At 39.5% G+C, this 15,405-nt stretch overlaps 1 protein-coding gene across 2 annotated transcripts in view; it reads left to right on the forward strand.

Annotated features, from left to right (window-relative positions):
- The window catches only part of bank1 (B cell scaffold protein with ankyrin repeats 1), a 188,610-nt gene that overhangs the window by 128,081 nt on the left and 45,124 nt on the right, over positions 1-15,405 (forward strand). For both annotated transcript variants that reach the window (XM_008118265.3, XM_008118264.3), the window contains exons 8-9: positions 10,016-10,124; positions 11,982-12,293. In XM_008118265.3, the coding sequence (XP_008116472.1) occupies positions 10,016-10,124; positions 11,982-12,293 (421 nt within the window). The remainder of the gene's footprint in view (positions 1-10,015; positions 10,125-11,981; positions 12,294-15,405) is intronic.

The following is a 15,405-nucleotide window of genomic DNA, read 5'->3' on the forward strand; positions in this document are numbered from 1 at the left end:
GTCCATAGGAGAGGGCCTTCTCCACTGTATCTCCCTTTTTGAAGTGACCTCCCCTTGGAGGCCCAATACGTGCCAACTCAAAGCCTGGAAACAACACAGCACCAATCCATCCCCTTTGCCCTGTCTCTGCAAGACTCTGTCTGGAGCATTCTGCTCTATCTCCCCAAGGGGACTCAGAGCAGATTATAGGTACATATATGGCAAACATTCAATGCCGTTATACAATTGACAGAGATAGACAGCACATAAACAGAGGCAAGGCTTCCCTCTTTTCATCTCCAGCATCCAGCTGTGCTTGACTCGGCCATAGAGAGGTGCTGTTGTTTCATTTTCCACACTGAGAAGCCTGTCGTCCATGGACACCTTTCCTGGTCAGATTTTTGCTGCCATGTTTTCAGGGCACCTTTTACCTCCCCACCAAAGCAGTAACTATTTATCTACTCACACAGTTGTTTTCAAACTGCTAGACAAGCAAAAGCTGGGCTGACGGCGGGAGCTCACCCCAACCTGACCTGAGCTGAACTGTTTCCACCTGGTTCACCCTGTATAAGGGGCTAGAAGTCCCTGGCTGTCCACATTTGACTTCTTGTCCACTTTGGGCTATAGGGCCGTTACAGACCAGCCTTCTGATGTTGCCTAATGAATTTAGCAACTGCAAAACATGCAAGTGTAGAAATGTAAGGGAGAGAAATTTTCATTGCATGCAGCACAATATTATATGAAGTGGAGGGATGGGAACGAAAGGACCTATAGGGCTACACTCTGGGATTACCTAGCAGCACCGCTGGGTAGAGCTCTTTTCTTCTGCCACTTTTCTGGGTATGTCATATTAGGCACTTTCACGTAGAGCAGGCACAATGCGTACATCCACTGTGCCTGGTTGCTTGGCAACAGCATAGAAATTCATGGTATTTAATGCGTAGATGTGTATATTTACAACACAAGCTGTGTGGCTTTGGGAATATGTGTGGGGAACAACTCAACTGACAATGATGTATAGGCCAAGCCCAGACAAGAGGAAAACAGAGTAATGGGGCTGATAAATGAGGAACGTCTAGTCTGTAAGAGAGGACATGGATTCTGGTTCAAAAAGCGCGGGGAGTGTGTGTGTAAATATCAGGAGTGTGAATCTCTTTCTTTCCATTTTGACTTTGATTGAGTTCCATCCACATTTGCTCATTTTGCATTAGATTTTAAAATGCTGTATATTCTTCACACACTGAATATCCACATTTTTCATAATGTGTGCATTCTCGTTTTGCCTAGATCCAGTTAGCACATTGCTAGAATGTCAGGCTCATAAAAATACTAAGATGTCAGTTTGACACATAATAAGAAAAGTTAACTCCAGAAAGTTCACAAAATGTATGTTTCAGTATTCTCCTCTAAAGCTTCTCTTGAACAATGTGAATAAGGAATGGGAAATACTCAAGAAAAAGGGGACAGATTTTCTTTCCATGGTCCTATAGTTAACAAATGGAGCCCCGGTGGCAAAGTGCGTTAAAGCGCTGAGCTACTGAACTTTCAGACCGAAAGGTCCCAGGTTCAAATCCCGGGAGCGGCTTGAGCGCCCGCTGTTAGCTCCAGCTCCTGCCAACCTAGCAGTTCGAAAACATGCAAATGTGAGTAGATCAATAGGTACCGCTCCGGCGGGAAAGTAACGGTGCTCCATGCAGTCATGCCGGCCACATGACCTTGGCGGTGTCTACGGACAACGCCGGCTCTTCGGCTTAGAAATGGAGATGAGCACCAACCCCCAGAGTCAGACATGACTGGACTTAATGTCAGGGGAAACCTTTACCTTTTATAGTTAACAAGCCTCAAGATTCAAAGACGATTTAGGGTGATCTGCACTCTCTCTCCCTTCCATTTTATGTTGTTGGGAAGCACTCCTGAACTCTCAGAGTGACTTTTTGGGGAGGGCCAGAAGACAAAAAGGAAACTTATATTATGTAATGTTCCTTAAGTTAACTTATCTTAGATTTATCTTAGAAAATATAGCAGCAGTGACACCCCTGGCTGACATTAAGCAGATCTTAGTGATGATATCATAATTTTGCCTCTGATAACAGAGACATAGCCAGATGCTTCTCCAATCCTGCCTGCTCTACGAGACATTATAGCATGTTGTGGGGAGCTGTGGAGGCCGTAGAGAAAAAAAGAGAAGACCAATGTCTGCAGCACACCATAATGGACATCCACACAAGGAATACTTATATATTTGTATGTACCTAACATAATTCCAATCACTGCCAACCTCATCAGATGGAGGAAAATTCAATGGCATACTCCATTTCAACACTCCTTTAAGCACGGAGCCTGTCAGCTCCCATTACATGACATATTACTGTTCTGGTGGGGATCTAAGCTTAAAGAGGTGTCAAAGTGAAGCATGCCACCATGGCAAAAACATGGGAGGCTTCCCATGTTACCTTGGATCAATGGGGGGGGGAGGCATAAGGTTGATGCTTCCCCCTATGGGATCGCCCCACCAGTAAGCCAGATGATGTGGGGTGTGGGGCGACAGGTTCTCCATGCCTCCCAGCGGCAGTCACCAGATTCACCACGATATGTGGCAATTCTGGCAGCCAGTGTAAAGAGGTCCTGAGTCTCTTTGTTCACATGCATATATGTAAAATAGTAATTTTTCACAGAATCATTTTTGTGCAAACTATCAAAAGATTAACAACAAAGTGCTCCTTGGTGTATTCACAAGTTTGGAAGTGAGAACTTGCATGAAGTCATGTGGTCATCTTTTTACTGACAGCTTAAATTTTTGTGAATATTCACCGTGCTAATTTCAGACTATTCTTCTGTAACTTCTACAATATGCGGGAGGCTCAGATTATGCTAGCCGGGATGGAAAAAACATTGTCTGGAAGATGACATAGTGTAATCTCACTCCTCCTCTGCCATATAAACACAACACACATTTTGAGGTAGGAAACCTAGGTTTGCTTTCATCTGCTCCTTTAAAAAGCATGTTCCTGTTTCTCTGAGTTAAGAAAGACAAATAATGTGTTACCTTCATTTATTGAAAATTGCCAAACTCATCTCAGTCACTAGCAGGCAGTCAACTGCAAAAAGGTCAGGGAACCACTCATCATGATTGTACTGTGTTATATAAAAATAATTGTTCATTTTGTCTTTTCCTGCAACGGGAGAGCTCATTTATTCTCTGTGCTCATGACCCTGCCTACCACATCTATCATTCGTCAGAACAGTGAAGGGAAAATGCTTAGAACTGTCTTAGCATTGCTATTGTATAACACACATATCAAAATGGGAACTATGTATGATGTTCTTCTCTCTTCTCTCCTTGGAAGTTAGCCACAGAGCTTTATTTTGACATTATTTTCATGAGGCTGTCAAAGAATAATTACATTTAAATATTTCTAACATTCTTCCTTACATGTTGCAGAATGTATCATTGCAACATTACAAAATCCAAAATAGCATTTAGAAGTTGTGAGAAAGTTGAACACTAATACTTCCCCACCATCTGTCACCACATGCCCTCCAACTGTCCCAGTTTGGCAAGAACAGTCCTGATTAAACTTCTATCATCCCAATTTCCCAGCTGCTTTTAAAATGTCCCACTTTCTCTCTCCTCCTCCCACTTTCCCCCTTTATCCTCAGCTTCCTTCAGGTGCTGTAAACTGAGCTCAAATTGGAAAATTAGTTTGCACTCAATTAACCTATCAGGGATGAAGAGAGGGAGGCAGAATCTTGTCCTACCCAGTCAGCTCAGGCAAAAGCAAACCGATGTAGCCCCTCCAAGCTTATCTGTTCTTCCTTATTAATAATGTTTGCTATCTTGACCATGGTGTGATGGTATGTGGCCTCATGTGTCCTAATTTTCATTGGTGAGATGTTGGGGCATGCCATTATTAGCTGATGGTATGATGTCAGGAAAAGGGGATTTAAGACACAAGGAAAATACAAGGTGAGATCTATGGGATATTGAATTGGACACATGGTAGACAAAACAATAACTGTCATTTCCCATCTGGCCTTTAAACAAGCAAACAAAACTGATGTATTTGTGATGTTCAACCTGATTGTGCAAAGGCAATAAATGTTTAGCAACAAATCATGACTCATTAAATATCCTGATGGATTTCCACCTACGCTATGAAAAGATTATCACAAAAGTGTATTACTGAAGAGAGATGTGTAATCTGCTCAAGACAGTATGTATCCACTATCAATGATAACACAACTGTAATGAAATGGGTTCACATGATAAGGTCCTAAGAGTGGTGGAATCTCTTTCTGGATTATCCACAGCTAACTCTTGGGATAATTAGCTGGAGTTTCTGCACTGGAGTGTGGGTCAGACTCAGTAGCCTATGGGGCCACTTCCAACTCTATAATTTTGTAATACTGTAATGGACTTCCATCTGAACAGACAAATTATAGAAGATTGCACCGTTAGCTTTCTTCAGAGAGTTACAGAGAGAACATTTCCTAAGGTGGGGAGAAATAATGACAACAATCAGCTCAAGGTTGTAGCGCTGATTGTTTATTAAAAATGGTTCTTGGCAGTCTTATATGAATTGCTTAATGCTTCATCTGCTGGGTTGGTACTTGTCAGCAGGATGGATCCCCAAAGAATCTCCTAACCTACTTATTGTTTACTGTAGACAGCTGTCTCTTCGCAAGAAACTTCCCCATGTGTTCAGCTTTTGGGAATCCGGGCCCATTTACATTGCTGAAGAGTTGTGCCTTGTTTTAATTAGACACAGAAACACTACCTTAGGAGGCTTCATTGCCTTCAGCTCAATAGCTAGAAGGAATTAGTTGTCAGAGAAATGTGTTTAAAGCTGCTACATGATGACAAGATAACAGAACCCTGTTTAAAAGTTTGTTACCAAGCACAGTTTTTAATTGCATAATCCTTGCTATTATTATTAGTCGCCTTGCTAAAGAACACAAGTAATAGCCATAAAAATAGACTCTTTTTACCATATTTACTTGATGAAATGCCTCATTCCTTTGTGGAAGTATGGGGAAGTACATCATCCAGAAATTGTCATGGCTTTAAGAACACCATTTTTGCCCAAGGTGCATACGGTCCCAGATTCATATAGACCAGAGTGTGGATATGGTGTTCATTCTATTGCAAAAACACTAGTCAAACAACAGTTTGTACAGAGACTACTAAATAATTGTTGGGCATGTATCCATTCTAATTTGCAAGTAAGCGTTACATAGTTAAAGTTACTTTAAAAAATCCTGAGGAAACATGTCTCCAGAATAAACCAGGATAAAAGAAAGATTGCTGTGGATTTTTCCAGCTGAATTCATCATATGCTTGTGTGTACTTTTGTCTGTGTATTACTCTGATTATTTTCAATTTCATTTTTAATTATTTATCCTTGAATTTATCATGGACATCCTACTTATAATGCACCTACAGTGTTAATGCAGTTTGAAATCACTTCACTGCCATGCATCAATACTATGAATCATGGGAACTGCAGTTTTACAAGATCTTTAGTCTTCTCTGCCAAAGACTGCACTAAACTACAACTCCTAGGACTACATATCACTCTTCAATTAACACTTACTGTATATACTGTATAAGCCTAGTTTTTCAGCCCTTTTTTAGGGCTGAAAAAGCTCCCCTCGGCTTATACTCAAGTGAGGGTCCTGGCCGGCTTCTATTCAGGTCGGCTTATACTTGAGTATATAGGTATTCAGAGTTGGACAGTCTTATCTTATTAAATTTTTATTATTATCTTAAATTACAGTTTTATATAAATATTCAAAAACATTTAACCTACTGATGCCTCAAATAATGCAATTTTATTAATATTTATTTTATTTTTGAAATTGACCCGTAGCTGCTGGTTTTCCCACCCTCGTCTTATACTCGAGTCAGTACGTTTTCCCAGTTTTTGTGGTAAAATTAGGTGCCTCGGCTTATATTCGGGTCGGCTTATACTCGAGTATATATTGTATTTATAAAAGTATTACTAATATAATCTCCTGGTCCAATCCTTCCAAATGCATCTTAACATCCAACAGCTGCTACAAGTGATAAGTATCTGTTCTATTGGTGATCAGAGCATGACAAGATGATCTTTCTAGCTGCATCCCACCAGAAATCTGTGGTGCAAATAAGGAATTGTGATGGGCTCTTACTTCTGATATTGATAACCCGGCCTGTTGGTTTGAGAGGGCTGGAAACAACATCCTGCTGCACCCCAATAGCCAGCACAGCAGATCCCTGTTCACCGCAGCTTCCTTTTGTTTAAGTTTAGGATTCAGAAGGCATTTCTGATTATGAGAATACTGCTAGTATCATGAGTACATAGTAAAATATGATCCTCATCAGAAGGACCAGTATTCCACATTTCATTTATCCATGTTTAACAAAATATGTCATTTCTAGGCATTTTCTAGGTCTTTCAGCATGGCTCTCATAGTATTCTTGGACAAGATGTCTTTCATTTCAATAAAGTGTGCTATTTTGTATAGCCATTCAAAATTCAGGAACTTATCCCCGTAGATATGAGGATGTCATAATGTAATACTGAATATAGTAGGTTACAAATCTGTAACTATAGTACAGGACAATAGCGCATACCTTGTCTTTCTATCTGTGACATTCTGAGAGTTGTAGTGTGAAGCACTAATTTCACAAAGTTGATCCCACTCAAAATAATGGTCTAACATAGAACAGAGGCAAAAGAAGACAACACTATTATCCTTCTCTTCTCCTGTATTTTTGCGCACATGGGAAAGCATTGTGTTCATGTCAGTTCTCCTGTGGAACAACTCAGAAATATAATGGAAAGCAAAACCCATCTTCCAAGGCCAGCCTGAATAGAAAGGTCTTACATGGTATCAAAAAGATGGCTCGGCTTTAACGAATTTCCATGAAAATGAGAGTGCCAGCATAAGCTACTTAAATTCTGGCCTTGAAAATGTTTCTGAAATCCAAATGCCAGTGACTACATAATGTACTACCTTGTTAAAAAGATACCCTTCCCCTTACAAAACCCTCCGTAGAGTTCTAAAAATGATGTAATTGGTACTTGAACTGACAACTGCACAGATTTAAATCAAACACCAAAAATGCAATGTAAATACAAAGAAAAAAAAAAGCAATTTGGCATTGTGGCTCTGTCCCACTGGATAATAAATACCAGCCGGTGATGCCATAGAAACAGAACAGAGAAGGATAGAATTATTGTTGACTCAATATCCATGAGATTTGTAATTGTAGTGCTTCTATCCTTTAGAAATTAAAAAAGACGTGATAGCAAGATATCACCACTTTGTTTTTTCCTGCTGTTTCTCCTTTATAGTAATCTTGGCTTTAGAAATTGTGTTACTGCTACCTTTTTTTTTCTTTTCTTTTTTTTGACATCTGCAGTTGAAAGTAGTGAGACTGGGAGCAAAGGAGTGGAGCCTCGAGAAGGGAGATCTGTCTTAAGTACAATTCCTCCTGTCTCCTCAAGAGTAGTGGATTGGAAAGTCAAGTACAGTAGAGTCTCACTTATCCAACATAAACGGGCCGGCAGAACATTGGATAAGCGAATATGTTGGATAATAAGGAGGGATTAAGGAAAATCCTATTACACATCAAATTAAGTTATGATTTTACAAATTAAGCACCAAAACATCATGTTTAACAACAAATTTGACAGAAAAAGTAGTTCAATATGCAGTAATGCTATGTAGTAATTGCTGTATTTACGAATTTAGCACCAAAATATCACGATGTATTGAAAACATTGACTACAAAAATGCGTTGGATAATCCAGAAAGTTGGATAAGTGAGACTCTACTCTATCCCCAAAGTAGTGTCTTGTTTAAGAACAGTGTCTCAGGTTTACTCAAGAGTAGCAAATTGGAGGAGAAAGTCAAGTATCCCCAACTTTTTTTCAGATTTTTTTAATGAAGTGGGCAGAAACTGCACTTGCTCCTGTGATAAATCTGAAAATGGATTATTTGGAGAGAAAATGAAAGAAAGAACAGCATGTGATGGTATCTGAGAAATGATATGATTGGCTTTCTAACACAACAGGACATAACACCACAGTAATATGATGCCCCCCCCTTCATGGGATGAGGTCCTTAGATGTATCTTTAAGGGTGAGATATCTATAACATGGTAGATCCATGTCTGGTAGAGCAATCCGATGATGCAAAATATTAACAGATCACAGTGGAAAAAAAGAACTGCACAATACCTATTTTGCTTCACTCCCCCACCCCCCAAAAAGTGTGGGCTGTGTGCTTTCATCCATCAGGAAAGACACCTTGGTAAGGAAACCAGGTTGCAAATCAAAATTGCCAATGAGTTAGTAATTACCTAGTTAACCTAAATAAATTTATATCTGCAAGGAATTTCATCCCAGGATACAGAAGTAGTAGTTACAGAACCACTTAGCACTACTTTTTAGAAATCTTAGAAAATGGTTGAGGTGCCAGAAGATAGGCAAAGATTGTTCACCTCTTCAAAAAGGGCAAAACAGAATATCAAGGAAACTATAGGTCAGTCAGCCTGGCCTTAATGCCAGGAAAAATAGTAGAATGAATTATACAGGAGTTCATCTGCAAATATCTTATTTACAATGCAATGATTAGAAAGAATCAGCATGGCTTTGTCAAGAACAAATTCTGCCAAAAAAATCTTAGATCTTTTTTTGACCAGGTCACTAGTTTAGTAGATGGCAGAAAGGTTGTGGACATAATTTATCTGGGTTTCAGCAAAGCATTTGATAAGATTCTGCATGACTTTTATTTAGTAATCTGACTACGGAACAGAAACACCATTAGATGGATACATAACTGGTTGGAAACCTGAGCTGAAAAAGTCACCATTAGTTGCTGAGCTTCCAAGTGGAAGGAAGTTTATTTCTTTTATTTACAGTATTTATATTCCGCCCTTCTCACCCCGAAGGGGACTCATGGCGGATTACAATGAACACATATATGGCAAACATTCGATGCCAACAGACAAACAACATATATATACAGACACAGAGGCATTTAACTTTTTTTTTCCAGCTTCACGATTCCGGCCACAGGGGGAGCTGTTGCTTCACTGTCCACTAGTGGCTGTACTTCCTCATTCCTTTCCTCGTGTTTTGCTGGCAGTTTTTATGATGTTGTAAATTAATTAAATTAGCCTCCCGCATAAAGCGTACCTAAATTTCCCTACTTGACAGATGCAACTATCTTTCGGTACTGCATAGGTCAACAGCAAGCTGGGCTATTTAATGGTCGGGGGCTTAACCCGACCTGGGCTTCGAACTCATGACCTCTCGGTCAGCAGTGATTTATTGCAGCTGGTTACTAGCCTGCTGCGCCACAGCCCGGCAAGTGGAATATCAAAGGGTTCTGTCCTTGGGGCAATACTCTACTTTTATCAATGATTCTGATGAAGTCAGGGGGAAGGAATTCTTATCAGATTTACAGATAATACAAAACTGGGAGTGATATCTAACATATTGAATTATAGAAACAGAATTCAAAAGAAAATTGGGCTGAAGTTAGTAAAATGTCCTACAGACCTGGTGGCCAAGATGGGAATCTAAGGGCACCTGTATAGTGAGAAGGTTCTAGGACCAGTAGTGGGAAGGGAAAGAGCTTTTGGGAATAGTTTTAAATATATTATTTTGGGAATTAGAAAGCTTTACTGGCGTATTTGGCTTAAAATTATCTTGATAGCGCAAGATATGCTAGACATTAAGAAGTTATTAAATATGGAAGACTGGCATGGTATGGCTAAGGAGGATTTGTGGAGAACTGCATTCCACATCATCTTGAGTAGCTCTGTGACTGATTAACAATATATTTATAATGTTTATCTAATTTTTGCATCCCACCTCTTTCTTCTACATTAATGTTTATTATTATCATTATATTTAAGATGGATGTGAGTATACTAATAATTTACATAGAAATAAAAAATGGATAAGATCATGGCATGGCTCAGACCTGTGACATCCAATTGCGCTGTTATTAATGTTTCTTAATATGTATATCTCTTCAGATAAATGAAGACAAGAAGGAAAAAGATAGTCCAGAGGAAGAAGTGAAGGATGAAGATGACACCTATGTGATGATGATGATAAAATCAAAATCTCAATGTAACGAATTTAGTAAGTTTCTAGTACAGAAATTTATAATATTCTAAAATGTCTAATCAGATTCTCTCTTGGTAAGAAAATAATCATTTTTATCAATATGACAACAGAAAACCCTTTAAATTTGCTACCTGTTTTTAATTATCATGATGATTTAACATGTTCCTTTTTGCTCCTAAAACATCTTCTGTTATGCATGAAGTTTTTGCTATATATATAGAAGTTTCAGAGTACACCTCAAAAACCCTAATTCTTTATTTGAGTCCAATTTGTTTGGGAAGGTATCTGTTGTAGGAAAATAAAGTTGAATTCAAAACAGGTGAATCCATTAGTTCAGAGCAAAACTATCAATCGGTTATAATTGGAGTCAGTGGTTCTAGATTAGTACCCATTGGTGAACAAGATGGAGAAACAGTGAACTCCAGATGTTATTGGGATACAGTTGCCATCTTTTCTGACCATAGGCAATATTGCACTGGAGGGCCTACAAAACGCCTAGAGAGAATAGCTCTCTAACATTTCTAGGTCTTCCAGCATTACCTTATGGTCAATCTCCAGCAGAAGCATGCCATAGATTTATTTATTTATTTATTTATTTATTTACAGTATTTAAATTCCGCCCTTCTCACCCCGAAGGGGACTCAGGGCGGATCACATTATAACACACATAGGGCAAACATTCAATGCCCATAAACACATCAAACAGAGACTGAGAGACACACGCAGAGGCAAGTTAACGTTCTTCTGAGGGGATGTTCGATTCTGGCCACAGGGGGGAGCAGCTGCTTCATCATCCACACTGACGGCACTTCCTCATACCAGGTCGTAAATTAGTTAATCTTGCCTCCCCACTTTTTATAAGTGGTACCTTATCTCCTACTTGATAGATGCAACTATCTTTCGGGTTGCTAGGTCAGCAACGAGCAGGGGCTATTTTTTATTTTTAATTGACGGGTGCTCACCCCGCCACGGGCTGGCCTCAAACTCATGACCTCATGGTCAGAGTGATTTAAGGCAGCTGCTCAACAGCTGCACCACAGGAGGCGGAGCAGGAGGACCTAAAAGTGCCTCTAAGGAACATAATTTTTGGATGAGGGTAATTGAAATCAGAGATACTGGTCCTTTAAATACAGGGACCATACTATATTGATTTATAAATGTAGTTCAGATTTCCATTCCTTGTTCTTTGTTCCTCCAAGTAAATTCCAATTTGTAGTAACCCAATCATATAGCTTTCTTGGCAAGATGTATTTGGAGGTGGTTTGCCATTGTCTTTCTTTGAATATAGCCTACAACACCTGATATTCCATAGCAATAACCCTTCCAAGTACTAACTATGCCTGACCTTGCTTAGCTTCCAAAATTAGACAGGATCTGGTGTCTTCAAAGTGTCTAGATAGTTTCTCCTCCTTATTCCAAGTTAAAAAAAGTGTCAAACAACCAGTAAGTGAGCCACAGTGTTTTAAGAATAAACGCTTACAAGCTGCATAATTTATGTCCTGCTCTGCTCATGCATAGGTGCTGTGCTGCATTCAAAGCTGGGCATTCAAAATAGGAAGGGGATTACGGATGCCTGGGGGGAAACAGCATTGCATTACCAGTCATTTGGAGAAAGTCTAATATTATCACACATATGGGCATGTTGTGTGTGGCAAAGATATAGAATCTAATGAAAGCCTCCACCGTCATTTAATAAATATTTTAGATGTTCCTCCACTGGAGTTATAGATGTGACAGCTTTCCACTGTATTAGTTCATGAAAGTTTTATTAGCAGTGCTGCTGTTGCTCCTGTGAAAATCTGCAAAATATGAAATGCTTCCAGATGGTGTATTTTAAATGAAGTAATAATCTAGCTTCCCCAACATTAACAGGCACAAGAGAACACCCTGAAGCCTGTAGGAAAATCAAGAACAGAGGCATGGACAACGAGGCAGAGCAGGAAGAAGATGAAGGGGAAAGAGGAGTACAGAAAGAAGCACCAACACCAGCAGCAGAAGAAGAAGGAAATAAAGTTGAGGAAAAGCTTCATTGCTTGGGTGGTAATGACGAGAAATATAACAGCATAATCAACACAGTCTCACAGATACATTACAGAGATTTTAACTACACTGACAGGCCACCATTACCACCTCGAATTCAACCTATTACTACAAAACAGGATGAGTTCTCCTATTTGTCTCCAGGTATGAACATATGGATGGAGCAGGAATAAATTACTCCCAAATGTAGAGATACAGGCCCCTTCCAACAACTGAATAAAATTCCACTTTATCTGCTTTGAACTGGAATATATGGCAGTGTAGACTCAGATAACCCCATTCAAAGCAGATATTCTGGGATACAGGGCTCTGGAAGGGTCCTCTACTGGCCCCTTCCACACATAGCTGAATAAAATACCACATTTTCTGCTTTGAGCTGGAATATCTTGGAGTGTGGACTCAGATAACTCAGTTCAAAGCAGATATTCTGGGTTATATGGCTGTGTGCAAGGGCCCTCTCTCTTTGCCTTCTTGTCATGTTGCTCAACTGACCCATGATTTGCGTTTCTGCCTGCTGTAGCTCCTTTGGATTGTAATAATAATGATAATAATAATAATAATAATAATAATAATAATAATAATAATATTTTGTGTGTTGTCATGACTAGAATCAATGCTTTTATTTTTCAGTGATTGGTTTGGGGGGGGGGCTCCAAAATTTATGTTCGCCTACACTTGAAAATTACCTTGGACCTCCTCTGTGTGTGTTTGTGATGGAATAGAAAGAAGGTGCCATTTTGACTTTCTTCTCATTATTCCAATATTTTAAATTGGCTCTACAGATGAATGTGAAGTTATGAACAGCTCTCATTCCCATCCTTCCTCATAAAAAGTAGAAAATACCAAATATACTCTATAGCTATGGCAGTTATAGTAATATTAAACCAAGATATTACCACTGTGTACAGAAATTGAAGAGAGTTTTGTTTGCATGATAAATGTATTATTCTGGAAGATCAGTATGCAAAGGAATCTTGTAGTACTTTAGAGACACATTGACAGAATAAAGTTGATAGCACTAACTTTTGTAGACAAAGTCTATGCCCTCTGGAAGATGTAGCCTTTGAATACAAATATCGCATTATTTTTTGCATGGTTGTGACCTTTGTGTGGTTATTATTGTTATTATTATATTTATTTATATCCCCAAAGGGGACTCAAAGTTATGTTCCTACAAGAACTACCTACTCCATAGATGAGATGGGATTAAACAATTCATTGTCAAGAGTTTGGACTAGCTCACTAGACTCCCAAATGGGCTCATGGCTACACCACACATGAATAATTCTACTCCTTTGTGAACCTATCTGTAAGCAGACAAACACCCACCCTGAAGACAGGCCCTGACAGTTAATATCCCAGGGATGAAACAGAATCCCTCTGAAGCACTTTCTACATGAATCTTTCAGTATAATTGTACTGTGTTTCCATGAAGTCTTAGGTTGGATTCATCTTTGGGAAAGGATGATTGTTCCTTTTTCAAAGAGAATCTGTAATAAGGCATCTCTCCAAATTTTTTAGAGAAATTTACTGCAGGTGCAACAGAAAAGTTGCTAAAAAGCCACTAGGCTTCCAAACACATAAACTTCCAGGAAATGATTGCTTTACCAGGGCCATGAATTCCCTCTGTGGAAGGGCAGAGCCAAGATCATTGGGGGAAGAAGGAGGAAGTAGGAAGAAGAGCATGTTCCTTCCACCAAGCACAGTATACAGCGCCTACTTTTAATCTAAAATTGTGATATAGGGATTATCGATGCCCACTCTTTATTTATTGTTTATGAATTCCATTTATATGCCACCTTCCTCCTGATGTGTGAAAACCTGATCAAGCCATTAAAACATAATTTTAATACCAATTCGTTTTTCTAAAATATATAAAATAATTCAAAAGCATAACAACATTAAAAGTAGAACATGCACACCCCCTAAAAAGCTTCTGGAAGACAATTACTCTTTGTAGCCTGCTTGAAAAAAAGTGTTTGCATAAGAAAAGCAGACAGACCTCTTACAGAAGGAGTAGACCAGTGATGGTTTCTGGACTGAGAGACAGCCCTCCTCTGAAGATCTTGAAATTTAAGCTTATTCATAAAGGAAGATACTGTTTTTAGATAACCTGGAGCCAGATCATGTATGGCTTGAAAGGTCCTAACCACCATTTGACATTCTGCCTGGAAATGTACTGATGGCCAGTGAAGCTGTTACAACAGAAGGGCTATATGTTCCCTGTAACTGGCGTCAGTCAACAGGCCGGCCACAATATTTTAGGTAAAGGTAAAGGTAAAGGTTTCCCCTGACGTTAAGTCCAGTCGTGACCGACTCTGGGAATTGGTGCTCATCTCCATTTCTAAGCCAAAGAGCCGCCGTTGTCCGTAGACACCTCCAAGGTCATGTGGCCGGCATGACTGCACGGAGCGCCGTTACCTTCCCACCAGAGGTACCTATTGATCTACTCACATTTGCATGTTTTTGAACTGCTAGGTTGGCAGGAGCTGGGGCTAACAGAGGGCGCTCATTCCGCTCCTAGGATTTTAGGAATTATGAAATAGATTCTTTAAGAAGTGTCATTCTGTGTGATTAGTGTTGTTACCCCTAACAGATTGTTTGCCAGGCTACATGGATTTCTTTGGTGAAAGCCATAATAATTCAGCTGGAATAAGTAAAGACAAATTATGAGAGTAAGCAAAAAATCCTACTCTCAAAACAAAAGTGTATTCAGCAAAACAGCATTTCATTCTCCAGTAAGGTACTTCTATTCCTAGTCCTGTCAGAACATGCAAGTGTGTTAAAAAATCTGACATATGTAAAATACAGAAAATGCTAATGTTATCAGGCAGACTAACTCTGATGGTATTTTATATAGGCTTTTTAGCAAAACATGTATAAGTGGGGAGCAGTTATATACATTGAGAAGCATTTTTACCCAGTTCTGTCATGCTGAAGGACTTAGAGATTCCCAGAGAGGTGGCTTCTCAGGTAGCATTTTTACATTCATGGTTTTCCCACTTTCACAGGGGGAGGGAGCCCCCGGTGGTGCAGTGAATTAAACTGATGAGATGCTGAACTTGCTGACCGAAAGATCGGCAGTCCAAATCTGGGGGGTGGGGTGAGCTCCTGCTGTTAGCCCCAGCTTCTGCCAACCTAGCAGTTTGAAAACATGCAAATTTGAGTAGATCAATTGGTATCTCTCCAGATGGAAGGTAACACATGACCCTGGAGGTGCCTACGGACAATGCCAGCTCTTTGGTTTTGAAATGGA

The sequence above is a fragment of the Anolis carolinensis genome, chromosome 5 (genome assembly GCF_035594765.1).
Source record: "Anolis carolinensis isolate JA03-04 chromosome 5, rAnoCar3.1.pri, whole genome shotgun sequence".
Taxonomy (NCBI): domain Eukaryota; kingdom Metazoa; phylum Chordata; class Lepidosauria; order Squamata; family Dactyloidae; genus Anolis; species Anolis carolinensis.